This window comes from Chiroxiphia lanceolata, chromosome 12 (assembly GCF_009829145.1).
Source record: "Chiroxiphia lanceolata isolate bChiLan1 chromosome 12, bChiLan1.pri, whole genome shotgun sequence".
NCBI classification, from domain to species: Eukaryota; Metazoa; Chordata; class Aves; order Passeriformes; family Pipridae; genus Chiroxiphia; species Chiroxiphia lanceolata.
The window spans coordinates 17,340,292-17,356,480 of NC_045648.1; the positions used below are offsets into that span (position 1 = coordinate 17,340,292).

Here is a 16,189-nt window from a genome sequence, read left to right on the forward strand (position 1 = left end):
CGTGGTGTGTTGGGGAAGATGGTAGTTCTCTGCTCCATCCAGGTTGAACCCGTGGATGGAGCAGAGCTTAAGACAGTGGAGCTGGACACATTAAACATGGTACATGTCTCTGCTCAGGGGCTGTATGTCTCTGCTACAGGGGCTCCCAAATCAGTGTGAACCCTTCTTCCTCCTCCCACCCCTCCCCTCCCTCTTCCCCGTGGAAAGGAGGCAGCTTTGGGGCTGATCAACTGCCCTTTGCCATTAGAGGTACAAGGTAGCTGTGAATCAGAGGACATGAAGGCAGGTAAGGATGGAGTTTGCTCCCAGGTTGAGAAGGGAACAGCAGAGATGTAGAGATAACTGCTCCCTTGCATGCAAAGTGCTGCTCAGGAAAAGCCTCCAGGCTCCCAGGAATCTCCTCAAACCTGGCTGTACACCCAACTCTGGCATGATTTTCCGTGGGGGAAAGGGAAAGGAGAAGGGGAGATGGGATGCACTCAGGGCTGGCAGTCACCTGTACATCTCCAGTGCTGGGAGAGCCAGCACCCCCAACCTGCTCGACTTTGATTAAAAACATCCTGGGAATGAGGGCTTCCCATTCCCACGAGCCCTTGAAATGAGGCTGTTCTCCACATCCAAGGGGGTTTTGGGGTTGGCATGGGGGGAGAAGCCCACTGAGAACTCAGATTTGGGATGGAGGAAGCAGGATCCTAATTCACTGTCCCCTCCCACTGGGATTTGGGACATGAACGCCCTCCCGTGGCACCTGTCACAGCAGCTCCGCCAGTGCCTGTGGCTGCTGGGCAGAGAGGAGCAACGGGTTTTACCCCTGATGGGACTTTTTTTGTGGGGAGGAACATCTGGGGAGGGGGATCTCTAGGAGGCTGACCACCCCGCAGGGCATCCCGCATCCCTTACCATCCCCAGGAGCTCTGGGAGCCACAGAACCAGCCAAACCTGGTTCACTTCGGGGGTTTTTCAGCTGGAAGATGAATTCTCCAGGGTGGAATGAGCTGGGAGCTTTCATGCTGACTTTGATGTTTACAGCCACCACTTGCAGATTCTTTGCTGTCTCGTACATTCAAGGCAGCAACCCTTCCTTTTCCTTTCCCACCACTTATCCTACCTGCGCTGCCAGAATCTCTCAAAGGCACCAAACCCACTGCCCCGCAGGGACTACACCAGCCGGGGGATGCAGAGAAGAGGCAGAGACAGGGCAGGCAATTGCCAGTCCTTTACTCGGTCGGGATGTCACCGTCGGCTCCTCCTCTGATGCGTTTTTTCCCCTTTCTTTTATTTCCCCTTTTCCTACTGATTCCAGCCGGCTGAAGGGCCCCCTCTCCTGGTGCAAGGCAGGGAGATGGCCATCCATGCCTCGCCTGCCGTGACCAAATTCATCCTTCCCTTCCAGCGAGGGAATCACACCCTCAAACCAAGACCTGTTCCGGGAAAAATTCCAGACGGGCCATCGCAGCAGCTGTGCCTGGAGGATTCCCCTCTGTATCTCCTGCATGGACCAGCCTCAGCTGCATCACCATATCATCCATCAACCTTCCAGCCATCCCTGGGAATGCTGATGGTCTTGGAGTTTCAGGGGGAGAAAAAAACCCCTGTGGCAGCTCTGAGTATCCATTGCTGTGCATTTGTTGGAGGATCTCCCTCTTCCTGATGAACTGGGAAAAGCTGGGACTGGGCACGATTCCCCACCAAGCTGGGTTCATGCCTGGTCTTTTCACCCAAGAGCTGAGACCCACCAGCTTTGTGCTGCTCCCCAGACCCAGGGAGGGGGGACTCCTGGCTCCAGTGGTGCTGTGATAAGGATATTTCTGGAATTCTAGTTAACTGTCACACAAAACATCCTGTGATTGTGCAGGGGAGGGTGGGAGTGTGTGCAAGGCCGGGTGGGTGCACTGATGCGTGCGTGGATGGGTTTGGGCTTGCAAACACAAGTGCATTTCTGGTGCACAAGCTGGTTTCAGTTCCTCCCAGCACGGCTCTGCTGGAGGCTGGGCGAGGACGAGCCCCTTCCACACCTCCCCGATGCCAAACGAACCCACTAGACCCTGGGGAAAACTTGGGGCTGTGAAGGGATGCCTGAGTTTCAGCAGCAGGTCCCTGGCTCTTTCCTGCGTGCTGTTGGAGCAAGGATGTGCTTCCTAGTAATGAGATGGGCTTTGCAACCTACTCCCTTGGCTGCTGGGATCTCCCTGGTTCTGGACCCTAACTTTCCCTGCCCCCTGCAGTCCCTTTTTCCCCTTCAGACCCATCTCCATCACTCTTCCCACTCCCCTCATTCCCTCTGTCATGTCTTCCTAGTCCCCTCATCCCAGGGAGATCATCCTTCCCTCTCAGCCATCCAGGACCAGGGCTCCGAGCTTACTTTTTGCGTCCTCCATCAGGAGGTACATCCCTGGGGGTGTCACTCCCAGTGGCCACAATCTCTTCCCATGCCATCACATTCTGGTTGGGATGCTGAGGGATAGGGAGAAGTGAGGGCCAGACAAAAGCTGGTGGTGGGCTGGTACCCAGACTTCCTGCTTCGCCGTGCGTGATGGTGCCGGTGCTGGTGCTGGGGCAGGAAGTGACAAACACCTCAGTGTCACCCCGGCATTCCAGTGGGGAACACACCTATGGGCCTGCACCCTTCCCAGGGCATGGATGACCCAGGGATGAGCCAATACCTGACCACCCAAGGTGGTGGATAAGGAAAAGTGATGGGACACCCAGAGGCTGTTTCCCCCCTCCCATTCTTCTCTCCATCATGTTCCCTCACTGGAGCAGACCAGGGGATGCTTGCAGACTGCAGTGCAGGGGATGTCATCCCTCCAACAGACATCCCTGGAGACCCTGGGATGCTGCAGTGAGGAGTGGGAGATGGTGGGGGAGACCCCAAGAGAGACCCTTGCTCTCTGCCCACCTTGCTTCAGCCAGACCCCCACTCTCACCCCCATCATCATCACTATTTTTATTACTATTTTTCATTATTGTTGATATTATAGAACCATGAAACCAGAGAATGGGTTGGGTTGGAAAGGACCTTAAAGATCATCAAATAATTCTATTAATTCCATTAATTCTATTCTATATTATCATGTCACATCATGTTGTTATATGACATTATATAATGTTATGCTCTATGATATTATGTGATGCCATGTTATATATTATTACTTTGTTATTTGAGCAATTTATCATTATTTATTGCTTTATTATTATTATTATTGTTGTTGTCATTATCTTCTTGAGACACAGAATCAGAGAGTGAGTTGGGTTCGAAGGGACCTTAAAGATCATCCAGAAATTATTATATTATATTATATTATATTATATTATATTATATTATATTATATTATATTATATTATATTATATACGTTATACTATGTTATGTTATCTCATATCATAATATTACCATATCATGTCACATCATATTGTTATATTGTATATTATATTGTTAATTTCCTATTTGTGCATTTTATAATTTTTCTTTTTATTATATTATAACTTATTTTATTATTAATATTACTGTATTATCTTGTAGAATCATAGAATAATAGATTGGTTTGGGTATTATATTATTCATATTAGAGTATGATATAGTTATCACTACAGTCAAATGATATGTTACAGATTGTTATTTGACCATTTTATCGTTATTTATTGTTGGGGTTTAATGATTTTTATTATTTTATTGGCATTTTACATCATTTTAGTACTATTCTGTGCCCATGTGAGCACACATGGAGCAGGTACCCCCGGCCCGGGCAGGAACGGAGGGGCCGGTCCCGGTGCCAGTGCGGGCGCGGTGCCGGTGTCGTTCCCGGTGCTGGTGTGGGTCCCGTTACCGGTCCCCGTGCGGGCGCCGCTGGCAGTCCCGCTCCTGCTCCCAGATTTGTTGGCGTTCCCGCTCCCGGTGTGATTCCGGTGCTAGTGCCCGTGCTGGTCCCGGTCCCGGTAGCGCTCCGAGTGCCATTGCCAGCGTCGGTACCGTCGCCGGTGTCGTTCCCATTGCCGGTGCTGTCTCTTCTGTTGCTGGTCCCTGTGCGGGTCCCGTTCCCGATGCCGGCGTGGGTCCCGCTACCGGTCCCGGTGCCTGCAGGGGTGCCGGTACTGGCGCCGGTGGCAGTGCCGCTGCAGGTCCTGCCGCCGCTGGTGGTGCGGGTGGCGGTGGCACTCCCGGTGGCAGTGCAGGTGGCACTCCCTCCCGGTGTCCCTCCCTCCCTCCCGGTGTCAGTGCCGGTGTCCCTCCCTTCCTCTCGGTGTTCCTCCCTCCCGGTGGCAGTGCCGGTGTCCCTCCCTCCCTCACGGTGGCAGTGCCGGTGTCCCTCCCTCCCTCACGGTGTTCCTCCCTCCCTCCCGGTGTCCCTCCCTTCCTCCCGGAGTTCCTCCCTCCTTCCCGGTGTCCCTCCCTCCCGGTGGCAGTGCCGGTGTCCCTTCCTCCCTCCCCGTGTCCCTCCCGGTGGCAGTGCCGGTGTCCCTCCCTCCCTCCCGGTGGCAGTGCCGGTGTCCCTTCCTCCCTCCCGGTGTCCCTCCCGCCCGGTGGCAGTGCCGGTGTCCCTTCCTCCCTCCCCGTGTCCCTCCCGGTGGCAGTGCCGGTGTCCCTCCCTCCCTCCCGGTGTCCCTCCCTCCCTCCCGGTAGGAGGCAGTGCCGCCGACCGCCGGCAGGTGGCGCCTCGCGCCGCCCGGTGCCCCCGCCCCGCTGCCGGCGCGGTGCGCCCGGCGCATGCGCGGTGCGGCTCGGGGCGCTCCGGTTCCGGGCGCCGCTCCCTCCCTCCCTCCTTCCCTCCCTCCCTCTGTCCGTCCGTCCGTCCGTCCGCCCCTCCGGCCCCGCCGCCCCGGAACCCCCCGCCCGCCCCGCACCTCCGCACCCCGCGGCCCCCGCACCGCGCTGGGCCCCGCCGCGCTCCGGCGGCGGCGGCGGCTCCGGCTTCCCCCGCCCCTTCCGCCCCCCCGCGCCCCCCCCCGCCGGCCCAGCCGAGCCCGGAGGCCCCGGTGGCGCCGCATGGAGCAGCCGGCGGCGGGCTGAGCCCCTGCCCGGAGGGAGGTGAGTGATGGGGGCGCCGGGCTGGGGGAGCGGGGCGCGGACAATGGGGCGTGGGGGGCGGGGTCCGGCCCCGCCTGACCCCCGGTGACCCCGGCGCAGCCGCTCCCGCCCCGCCGCGGTCCCCGGGGACACCTCGCCCCCCTCCCTATCCTGCAGGCAGAGAGAGAGAGGGACCCCCGCAGCATCCCTTCCCGTGGCGGGGGTGCCACCGCACCCCAAACCCGGCCGGGGGTACCAAGTCCTCCTCCCGCTCCATCCCCATCCCATACAAAGGCCCTTGGGAGCGGGGGCTTTGAGATGGGAGGAGGGACGCGGGTGTCAAAAGGGATTGGCGGCCGCGTTCATTGTTGGTTTGAATTTTTTTAAATTTGGGGATTTTTTTTTTTTTTTTGGGCAATAAGGCGGCGGCGGGTTATTTATAGCCACGGCTGTTGCTCGTTGGTTCAGCGAGAGCGAAAGGGGCTGTGCCGCCGGGCAAAAAAAAAAAAAAAAGTCCCAAAAACCCCAAAATTCGGGGGGGGGAAAGTCCAAAAAAAACCCCAAAATTAAAGATGTGCTGGCTGGGGAGAGGGAGGAGGAGGATGGCAGCGTTCCTCCCGGGACAGGGGTTTATCCCCAATGGACCCACGCAAGAGCACGGCCCCATCCTGGCAAGGCAAGGAGTGGCCAGAGAGGTTCATGGAGGGATGCAGAAGGTTTTGGGAGCATCCCCATCCTCTCTCATGGAGCATCATTAGGATGGGAGTGATGAAACCCTTGCAAATCCAGAGAGTTTTGAGGTGCACTTTCCCCTGCAACTGCTGCCTCCCCCCACCTTTTCAGTTTCGGGTGAGTGTTTGCCAAAAAAAAAAAAACCTTCCATTCTCCTCTCCACTCCTTGTGCACATCCTCAGGGATGCCCTGACACACTCCAGGACCTGGGAACAGGATACTGGGGTGATTTGTGTAGGCAGAAAATCACCCCGTTGAAGTTTTTGCAGGATAGAGGAGGACCAGGAAAACCTCTCTGCAGTGGGAAGGCCAGGAGCAGCTTCTCTCTGGGCCTCCACCTGCCTCTGACTGTCCCCCGGGTCTGACCAACACCATCTTCTCTTTCTCTTCTAAAAAAATTTTAAAATCCCTGAAAAAAATAAAAAAAAAAGGAAGACACCTTCCTCTTCTTCACAGTAGGTCACCCAGCTGGGGCTGGTTTGGGGTAACAGCTCTGAAACCCTCTGAGCTCACGGGTGAGATGAAGGAGGAACGTTTTTCTTTCGATTAGACTAATCGTGGGTGTTCATTGTAATAACAGGCGATAAGATCTTTCAGAGGCAGGGAGGATGTTGTCTGGTTTGGGGTTGGTTTGGGGGGTTTTTTTAAGTTTAAAGAACTTCCCTGGGAGATGTTTTGGTCAGAGGGAGATGGATGAGCAGAAGGGGGTAGATGCAGAGGGAACCCTCGCGCCAGTTTCCATAGGGAATGAAGGTTTCCTACTATTGACAACTGAATTTTATTTTAAATAGAGTCATCTCGGTGCCGGACAGGTGCTTCCTGTTCCCCCAATTGGGTTTGAAATGGAAATGCAGCATCTTTCCCCCACCCTGTCCTATGGTGATGACGCTCTTCAGGTGGGATTCACTCTGGGAGTCCCAAATTCCTCCCCCAGCCTGCCCGTGGGTCTGGCACAACACAGTTTTGGCTGGTGGTTAGTGACAGGAAAGGTTTCCCTGGTTCGTTTCCCTGGTGCCCTTTGGATTATTGGCATGGCAAAGGTATTCACTGTACCTGCCCTTCCTACCTTTTCCGGCTCCTGGCTGCCGAGCCAGGCTTCCCGGAAGGAAATCCAGGAACAGGACTGTGAGGGAAGGCAGTGGGGATGAACCTCAGGGTGCAGCGTTGGGATGAGATCCATCACTGGGATTCCTGGACTGACTGGCTCAGAGGATGCTCGAGGGAGAAAAAGGGGATGTGGATTTTGGCGGGGAGTGGGTTCACCTGAGCACATCCCAAGCCCCGATTCGGGAATGGGGAGCTTCCAGACGGAACAAACCCGTGCCTGTCAGGGCTGAAGATAACCAAACCCAGCACTCGGCTCTGCCAAATCTTTCGAGCTGCTCTCTGGCTAATTTTTTTTAATTATTATGAATTTCATTCATGTGCTGCTGCACCTCCTCCTTTAGGAAAGAAGGGGCAATTCCCCGTGTTTTCCTGGAAGACAGAGGTTGCTGCTCTTAAGCTCTGGATCCACTCTGCCAGCCTCACCGTGTCCTTCTCCCAGCCCAGCATCCCACAGGGATACGGGGCGGGCGGAAGCAGCCACGGGCACGAGGTTGGGGCTGGCGTGGGTGACGTGCACAGCAGGAACTGCTGGCTGTCACATGAGGCCACCACAGGCCTTCAGGGGGCCTGGTGGCAGCTGCCCCAGAGCTGGGGGCTCTCGGGGGCATGTGGTTTCCTTCTGCTCCCCGGGAAGTCTCAGCTTTGAGGCAGAAATTAGGTAACAATTGAAAACAAAATGAGGCTCGGGAGGAGGAAAGTCCATGCCGGGGTGATGGGCGTTGGGGCTCTGAAAAGGGCAGCTCTCAGTGCTGTAACCACCTCCCCCTTTAAAACTGAAAAGCAAATTTATTGTGTGTATTTATAACAATACCACAGCCCAGTGCCATGAATATCCATGATCTGAGAAGATAAAAAAGCTGGGACCAGCTGGAGTGTGTTCTTGGTGGGGTTTGCTGGGGCACTTTCCTCTTTAGCAGGGAAAAAAATACTCTTTGTGAGGGCAGGCTATGAATTTTGTATCCTCTCTGCTTTTGTGAAATACAAATGCTGGTGACATCCGTGAGCTGAAAGACCAAGCAACCGGCCTTGGAATTGGGAAAATCCAGCTCCTGTGCAGGGTGGAAAGTGGCTTTTCCAACCTGCAAGTAGGCTGTGGTCCTGGGATGGACCCCTGGGCATCCCTTCTAGGGGATGCTCCCTGATATCCTGACCTGAGTCCAGCCAGTGTTTTTCAGCTGGAGTCACACCTCGGATGAAACCACCATCCTGCTCATTTTTGGATATTTAAAATAACGCCTGGACGGTGGGAAGCGCTGACTCAACACTTTGGGCACGAGCTGCTCCTTGAGCAACACTCAGGACTGGCTTCTGCTCAGTGTCCCCACCAGCTGCTGAATGTGGAACAGAGCTGATAGCCCCGGCAGTGGGAAATTCCCTTTAAGATGTGGAGGCATCGCATCTTAAACCAGCTCCTTCCAGACTTCAACCAAATCCCTCCATGGGCTGAGAGAGTGTAGTGCATTCCCTGTTTTTCTTGTGCTGCATTTCGAACTGTTGGGATCCCTTTGCTGAAATGTTTGTTCCATCCAAATTTTAATCAAAAGTCACCTTGAAAAGGCAGGGAGTTGGAGCTGGAGCCATTTCAGGGGCTGCTCTCCCAGCCGGTGCTCCCCAGCCCAGCATCACCCAGCTCTTCCCTCGCCTGTGTCCTGGCTCCCCAGGCTCACAGGTGCCATCAGGTTGGGTTTGGGTGCCATCTCGAGAGGCTTTTCCTCAGCAGCAGCCCCAGAGCTGGCTGGGAAGAAAACCCACCTGACTCTGCAGTGATGGGCTCACTGGAAACCCCAGCGCTCTGTCCTCAGGCCCCTGAACTCTGTCCTTAGGGTGAGCATCCAAGACTTGATTTCTCCTCTCTGATGCTGAAAATAAAGCGATTTGTGTCATGTCCCCGCCCTGGGGGAAGGTGAAGGAGCTGGTTGGTGGCAGCATGACGCCTTTTCCGGAAGGCTCTGGGCATGGCTGTGGTGGAAACAGGGCCATGTTCTCATCGTGCTCTTCCTCCCCACAGTTCTGCCCCTTATCTTCTTCCTCCTCCTGTCTCTCAGCCTTGCCCCTTGTTTCACTTCCTCCTTCCCAAAATACTTTGAGTTGCTGACAGCAGGGCTGGAAGCGGTGACTGCCAATGACCCTGAATTGATACAGTGAATTAATAAATATTTGGGTGGGTTTTGGGGGTTGCTCTGCCCGTATCCCCCTCTGTGCCCCCAGCCCAGCATGACCCCAGTGCCCCGGCCCAAGAAAGCCTGGTTTGATTCCAGGGCCAGTGACTTCATCCCTTCCCGGGGGTTGGAGCGGTGAGAATAAAGCCGGGCTTGTTCCCCTCCCACACACTCATCCTAGGGCCTCGAGGGGGAACACAGCGCCCCTGCTCAGTGCATCCCCCTGGGATTTAGGAGCTGGCGGAAACACTTGTGTTCCGGGATCCCAGTGGCTTTTATCCTGCAGGGAGTAGATACATTTATTTCTTTTAATCCCGGGCCTTGGAAGCTCTCAGGGCTGGCTGTTTCCACACGTGGGTCTCCAGAGAGAGTGGGGCTCTGGCTGCATAGCCTGGGAGAGGAGTGGTATGGGGCTCCTGGAGGTCATCCCGGCTCCCTTCCCTGGGCATCTCCATCCATCCACACTGTACTGTATTTTAACTCGATGCAGATGCTGCACTTAAAAACTCTGCTCTTAAGAAGCTGTATCCATGCAAATACCTCATAATCTGGGCGAGCAGCTCCATGCTGGTCCTGTCTCTGACTGCAGGGGCTGAACAGACCCGAAGCTCCCACTTTCACCTCTATTTGGGGATATTTTGGAAGCGGCACCTCAGGCGGGACCTCTTCTTGGTGGGAGAAGGGATGCTCACGTGGCTTGCAAGCATCCTTAGTGGGAGGCTGCTCCCTCTGCATCCTCCCTACGTGTCTGTCCCTGTCATGCCCAGTTCTCAGTCATCCTTTCCCCCTGTGCAGGTCTCATGGTACCAAGTGACGTGTCCCCCCTGTGAGATTCGTGCCCCCCCAACCTCCTGAGAAGATGTCAGGGATGCAGGTGAGCTCTGGATGAGGATTGACAGGGATGGAGCAGCCCCTGTGCTCAGGAGGGACACGGGGAAACTTGGTTTAAGTAAATCCCATTTGGTTTTTCATCAGAGGGATGGGAGCTTGTGAGGGGGGTCCCTGAGGGTCGGGGGGGGCCCAGGGGTGGGTGACATGCCCATCCAAGGCTCTGATGCCATTCCCTCTTCCCGGCCAGGCTGTTTGGCCGTCTGGTACAGAATGTATCGCCAAGTACAACTTCCACGGTACCGCTGAGCAGGACCTGCCCTTCAGCAAAGGAGATGTCCTTACCATTGTTGCTGTCACCAAGGTAAGGTGTCCCTGCCACCCCCCACACCAGGATTTCCATGGGACGCCATTCCTGCATCCCACGACATGTGCCAGTGGGATCCCCTGGTCCTGGCAGTCCCGCTGGGCAGGAATCGGGCCACATGTTTGGTTAATTAATTCCTGGCCTTGTTAGTTAAGGTTTCTCCGAAATGTAAGCGCCTCCTGGGACGTGGAGGAGAGACGGGAGAGGCAGCGACGCCAGGCTTGACTCTGGGGAAGGAAAAGAGGGGCTGTGGGTTTGGGGAGCTCTGAGTTGCCCAGCAGGCTGGGAGGGGGATCACAGTGACCCCCGTGGGGCCACCAGCATCAGAGTTTTTGCTGGTTCCAGCACTGACCCTGATCCCCTGCCTATCCCATCCTTCCTGCAGTTCAGGAAGGGGATACCAGGGTGCTTGGGGAATCCCCAGGGCAGTGCTGACACCCTTGTGGGCTCCTTGGGTGGGATGTAGCTGTCTCCTGAGGCCACAGGCTCGTTGTGACATCCTGCTGTCCCCACAGGATCCCAACTGGTACAAGGCAAAGAACAAGGTGGGCCGGGAGGGCATCATCCCTGCTAACTACGTCCAGAAGCGGGAAGGAGTGAAAGCTGGGATCAAGCTCAGCCTCATGCCGTGAGTATCCAGCTGGGACTCTGCCAAGGTGAATTTTGGGGGAGGTGGCTTGGTCTGGAGCATCCCCGTGTTCAGAGCCATGTCCCAGCAGAGGTGACATTCCTCACGGGGCTTGGCAAGGTCAGAAGGCATAAGAGGCAGGGGCTCAGGCTTCCCAACAGCATGGATTTGGGATTGGGATTTGCTGCTGCAGAGAGCTCTGAATGCCTTGGGAGCTACCTGCATGACTGCAAATGTGATGAATTGTTGGGTTGCATTTCAGACTGGTTTTTTACCTGAAGTTGGGGTTGTAAAGGCTGCTGGGAGGAAGAAGGAAGGTTGGAACAGGGTCTGTACAGGAGGGGTGAGAGATAGGCAGATGGATAGATGGGTGGATGGTTTTGATATTCCTGCTGCATCCCAGAGCTGCCAGTGACTCCCACTCTGGGGGAACTGGGAGGAGGAAGCTCCTAGGAGTGTGCAGAGGGCCTGAATCCCAGGTTGGGGACCAGGAAGAGGGGAGCATGATGCCATGGAAGGAGCTGATGCCATGGGGTGGATGGGGACAGCAAGGAGGAGTGCGGACAAGCTGTCCCCGTGCAGGCAGGGATGGAAGCTGCTGCTCCATATACCCGTCCCTCCCAAATACAGTCCCACAGGGATCCAACCAGCACATCCCCAGCCCTTAACCTGCCCTATGTGCTCTGTTGCAGGTGGTTTCACGGGAAGATCACGCGGGAGCAGGCGGAGCGGCTGCTGTACCCTCCCGAGACGGGGCTTTTCCTGGTGCGGGAGAGCACCAACTATCCCGGGGACTACACTCTGTGCGTGAGCTGTGAGGGGAAGGTGGAGCACTACCGCATCATCTACTCCTCCAGCAAGCTGAGCATCGATGAGGAGGTCTACTTTGAGAATCTCATGCAGCTGGTGGAGGTGAGGCCTGAGCTGCCACCGCTCTGGTCCCCCTCAGATCATAACCTGAGGTTGGAAGGGGACATACAGGGACATTGGAGCTTGTGGGGCTGCAAGTCTGGAGCTCAGGAGGTGGTGGGACCTTTTCTGCTGACCCCGTGGGATGGGGATGCTGGGGACAGACCCCTGGAGCAAGGAGTGGGGACAGGGACAGGATGCTCAGGGGACAAGGGGACCAGGAGGAGGGACCGCCGAGCCCTCACCAGGCCCATCTGTGGCCTCGTGCTGCCACCTGGTGGGATCCCAGAGCCTGGCATCGCCTTGGTGGGATTCCCACGCCAAGGTGTCACCCACACACCCGCTGTGTCCCCCCCAGCATTACACCACAGACGCAGACGGGCTCTGCACCCGCCTCATCAAACCGAAGGTGATGGAGGGGACGGTGGCAGCGCAGGACGAGTTCTCTCGCAGTGAGTGGCCGTGCCCCCTCCCTGGCTCCTGGGAACCCACCTAGCACCCCCTCACTCCCCTTTTTCCCTCACACAGGTGGCTGGGCCCTCAACATGAAGGACCTCAAGTTGCTACAGATCATTGGCAAAGGGGAATTTGGAGGTGAGCCCAGTGTCCCCCGTGCTGTGGTGGCCCTAAGTTGAGGGGGCAGGGGTGGTGGGGGCTGCTCTTCTGTAGCCCACTCAGGGTGCTGGTGGGGCCCCAGGAAGCCAGGATGCTTCCCAGTGCCTCCTATGCCCATCTCTTCTGGCCTGCAGACGTGATGCTGGGGGATTACCGGGGGAACAAAGTCGCCGTGAAGTGCATTAAAAACGACGCCACAGCGCAGGCCTTTCTGGCAGAGGCATCTGTCATGACGTGAGTGTCACCGTCACCAGGGGAGGACAGCGGGAGGGAGGGGGCACCTCTGTCCCTATGGGCAAGGGTGGGTGGTCCCTGATACTGCAGGGACCATGGGAGTGCCCCTTCTCCTATAAACCTTGCCCTGAGCCCTCCTATGCCACGCAGGCAGCTCCGACACAGCAACCTGGTGCAGCTCCTGGGGGTGATTGTGGAGGAGAAAAGTGGCCTTTACATCGTCACCGAGTACATGGCCAAGGTGAGACCTCCACCCCGGCCACCTGCCCTCCCATTCTGTCCCCTTTGCCCCCCCACCAGGGCCCTGGGGCTTCACCCTGGCAGACCAGCTGGGTCATCCCAGCTTAGGTGGCATCTCCCTGGGGACACCGTGGTGACTGGAGGTGTCGTGTTCCGTTGCTGGTTCCAAGGGAGGGTTGGCATCCCCACATCCTGCCCAAGAGAGGGGCATCATCCATAGGTCCTGCCCCAGAGAGGAAGAGATATCATCCCCTGGTCCTGCCCCATGGGGGAGGGACGTCAACCCTTGGTCCTGCTCCATGTGGAAGGGACATCATCCCTGGGTCCTGACGAGGTGGGAGGGGACAGTGGGTGGGATGCTGACCCTGATGATGCCATCTCTATCCATCCATTCATCCCTCCATCCAGGGCAGCCTAGTAGACTACCTGCGGTCACGTGGGCGGTCAGTCCTCGGGGCAGACTGCCTGCTGAAGTTCTCCTTGTAAGTACAGGACAAGGCCGTGCCCACCACCCTGACCTGCACCCACCCCTGTTTTGGGGCTGCCCTGCTAACCCACTTCTCCTCCCCACCCCACCCAGAGATGTCTGTGAAGCCATGGAGTACCTGGAAGCCAACAACTTTGTCCACCGGGACCTAGCGGCGAGGAACGTGCTGGTCTCGGAGGACAACATCGCAAAGGTCAGCGATTTCGGGCTGACCAAGGAAGCCTCCTCCACACAGGACACGGGGAAGCTGCCAGTCAAGTGGACAGCGCCAGAAGCACTTAGAGAAAAGGTGGGTGAGCAGAGGGGGGCCCCGGACTTCATGGATATGGAGGAGGCTGCAGGAAGGGGGCACATTCTGGGCTGCCCCAAATTTTCCATGCAGAGATGGTGCTTGAGTGCCACTTCCCACTGTCTGACCCCACGACCAGCTACCCTGAGGATGGGGAAGAGCTGTTGCCCCTCATCCCTACCTGAGCCTGTTCACAGGGCTTCTTTCCCCTCCCTCCAGAAATTCTCCACCAAGTCAGACGTGTGGAGCTTTGGGATCCTCCTCTGGGAAATCTACTCCTTCGGGCGAGTGCCTTATCCGAGAATTGTAAGTGAGGACCGCCCCAGTGCCTCAAGGCTGGTTTTTGAGGGCACTGAGCCCCTGTTTGTGGGGAGAACCCACACCCTCACATCCTGATTCCCGCCCCTGTCCCCCCAGCCCCTGAAGGACGTGGTGCCCCGCGTGGAGAAGGGCTATAAGATGGATGCTCCGGACGGTTGTCCGGCCGTCGTCTACGAGGTGATGAAGAAGTGCTGGACCCTGGACCCTGGCCACCGGCCATCCTTCCACCAGCTCCGTGAACAGCTAGTGCATATCAAAGAGAAGGAGCTCTACCTGTGAGGGGGGGGCTCGCCCACCCCAGTAGCCAGGGGGGACCCATGCTGGGGGTGGGACAGGGGTGTGGGCAGCCCCCCTGCCCAGCCCTGGCACCTGGAGGGAGCCCCGGGGGTATCCTCCCCCCACCAGTCCCCCGGTTGCTTCCAAACTTCCAAATCTGTCAGTTTTTATTTTTATTTTCCAGGTTTGGGGTGGGTTTTTTTTTTTTCCGTCTCCCAGGCTCTTTTTTTTTTATTTTATTTTTGTGGATTTTTTTTTTGTTGTTGTTGTTTTCTTAGTTTTGGGGGGGGGGCTTTGTTGGTGTTTTTGGGGTTTTTTTTATTATTTCAAGCAGGGCCCAGCTGAGCGCTGGGCGTTTTACTAAAGTACGAATCTTATTTTTTAATGTAATTAAAAGAAAAAAAAAAGAAAAAAAAAACAAAAAGAAGACAGAGAGAGAGAGAGAGAGAGAAGAAGGTTGACAAAAGGAGAATAATAATAAATAAACCAATGAAATGGACACACGAAAAGGAAACCCCCAGCGACAGACGTGATGGTTGACGGGTTGACGCTGGACTCGCCGCCCGGTCGGGAGAGCGTGGCCGCGTCCCCGCCAGATGCTTTTTTTTTTTGGGTTGTTTTGCTTTAAACTCGTTGCAATGTTTGCATGCTGTCTCCAGAGGCCTTTTTTTCCAGTCCTGTCCAGTGCTTTATTCTCATGTAATGCTACCAACTGTGAGATTAAAAACTGTAATTAAAAAAAACAAACAAACAAACAAACATTCCATACGGACGCGGCACATCCCGCCTCGCTGCCCCTCTGTTGCTGGCTCTGCTCCCTGGGGTCCTGGGATCCCTTGGCAGGGTAAGAGGTGGGGGTGGACCCCCCCCATCTCTGCCCATGGTCCCCACATAGGTGGGATGAGTAGCTTGGGCATCACTTGCTTCCATCCTGCCCATGAGAACTGGTGAGTTGTGACAGCGATGAAGCTGCCAAGCGATGCCAAAGCTCTTCTTTAATCCAGGCTTTACTTTCTGGTGCTTGTAACGGGCGTGGGAGAACCTGGGAATGCATTTTGGGGCTGATTCCTGGACCTCATGGACCCTGTTCCCTGCCCTGCTTGTCTCAACGAAGGGGCTAAAGCTATTTGTGCAGCAGGACCCCCATGTCCTGGACCCCCAACCCCAAAGGAGTTGTCCCTGCTGCCTTAGAGGGAGCTGGGTGGAGGTGGTGTCTGGCACAGCAGGTTTATAATAGCTCCCTTCATCCACAGGGAATTATTCAGTGTTAAACAATGCTCAGAGCATCGGCTTTGCTGGCTGCCTGCTTGGCAAGCCAGAGTCAGAAGCTCTCCATCTGGTTTGGACCAGGATTGAGACTGAGATTCCTCTTGAAGGGAGGTTGAAGGAAAAAATAGGGAGTGCTGGGACACAGGCACACAGAGGTGTGTGGGATGGAGGATGGAGCATGCATCCTGTGCATGCTGAGGGGAGATGTGCTTCTGACCCCCTTCCAGGGTGTCTGGATGTCCAGAGAAGACAGGACAGCGATGCGATGGGCTTGATAGGGTTTCACTTCCCCTGGACTAACCCCCCTCCTTTTGTCCCTGTCCCCCCCGTTCCTCCCAGTGCTCTGGCAGGCCCCAGCCGGATAAGCAGCTTTACTTTTTGGGCTTATGAAGATTAAAGTCATTTACAGGCAGAGCCTGCAAGAAACATGGCTTTGGGAATGGCGAGAAATACCCGGAACTTTCACATGATGTGAGACATCAGGGAGAGCTCTGGTCCTGTCCCCTGCCATGTCCCCTTCGGTCCCCTTGCCCTGGGTTACTACTGGAGACAAACCCCCTGCCAGCTATCAAAAAAAGGGGGAAAATCTAACCCAAAAATCCTTTAGGTCTTTGATTTTTCTCCTCCAGACACTGCCGATTTCTGGCACTGCCTGGTGCCAGGGGGTCTTTGGGAGAGTGTTTGGTGCCTCAGCACCCTCTAGGATGTAATTAGAGGATGCTGAG

The 16,189-nt window shown here is 55.9% G+C and overlaps 1 protein-coding gene across 1 annotated transcript; it reads left to right on the plus strand.

Moving 5' to 3' along the window:
• Window positions 1–4,925: 4,925 nt before the first annotated feature.
• Window positions 4,926–14,946, plus strand: CSK (C-terminal Src kinase). Its single transcript, XM_032700610.1, has 13 exons — window positions 4,926–5,024; window positions 9,797–9,875; window positions 10,080–10,193; window positions 10,712–10,824; window positions 11,517–11,736; window positions 12,092–12,185; window positions 12,262–12,327; window positions 12,483–12,582; window positions 12,733–12,823; window positions 13,231–13,304; window positions 13,403–13,598; window positions 13,818–13,904; window positions 14,016–14,946. Exons 2-13 carry the CDS (start codon window positions 9,861–9,863, stop codon window positions 14,196–14,198), a joined length of 1,353 nt encoding a protein of 450 aa, XP_032556501.1. The 5' UTR covers window positions 4,926–5,024; window positions 9,797–9,860; the 3' UTR covers window positions 14,199–14,946.
• Window positions 14,947–16,189: the final 1,243 nt, after the last annotated feature.

Coding starts and splice junctions, on each gene's coding strand:
- CSK (XM_032700610.1), top strand. Junction 12,328..12,482: donor TGGCAAAGGGGAATTTGGAG/GTGAGCCCAGTG, acceptor TCTGGCCTGCAG/ACGTGATGCTGGGGGATTAC. Junction 12,583..12,732: donor GCAGAGGCATCTGTCATGAC/GTGAGTGTCACC, acceptor TATGCCACGCAG/GCAGCTCCGACACAGCAACC.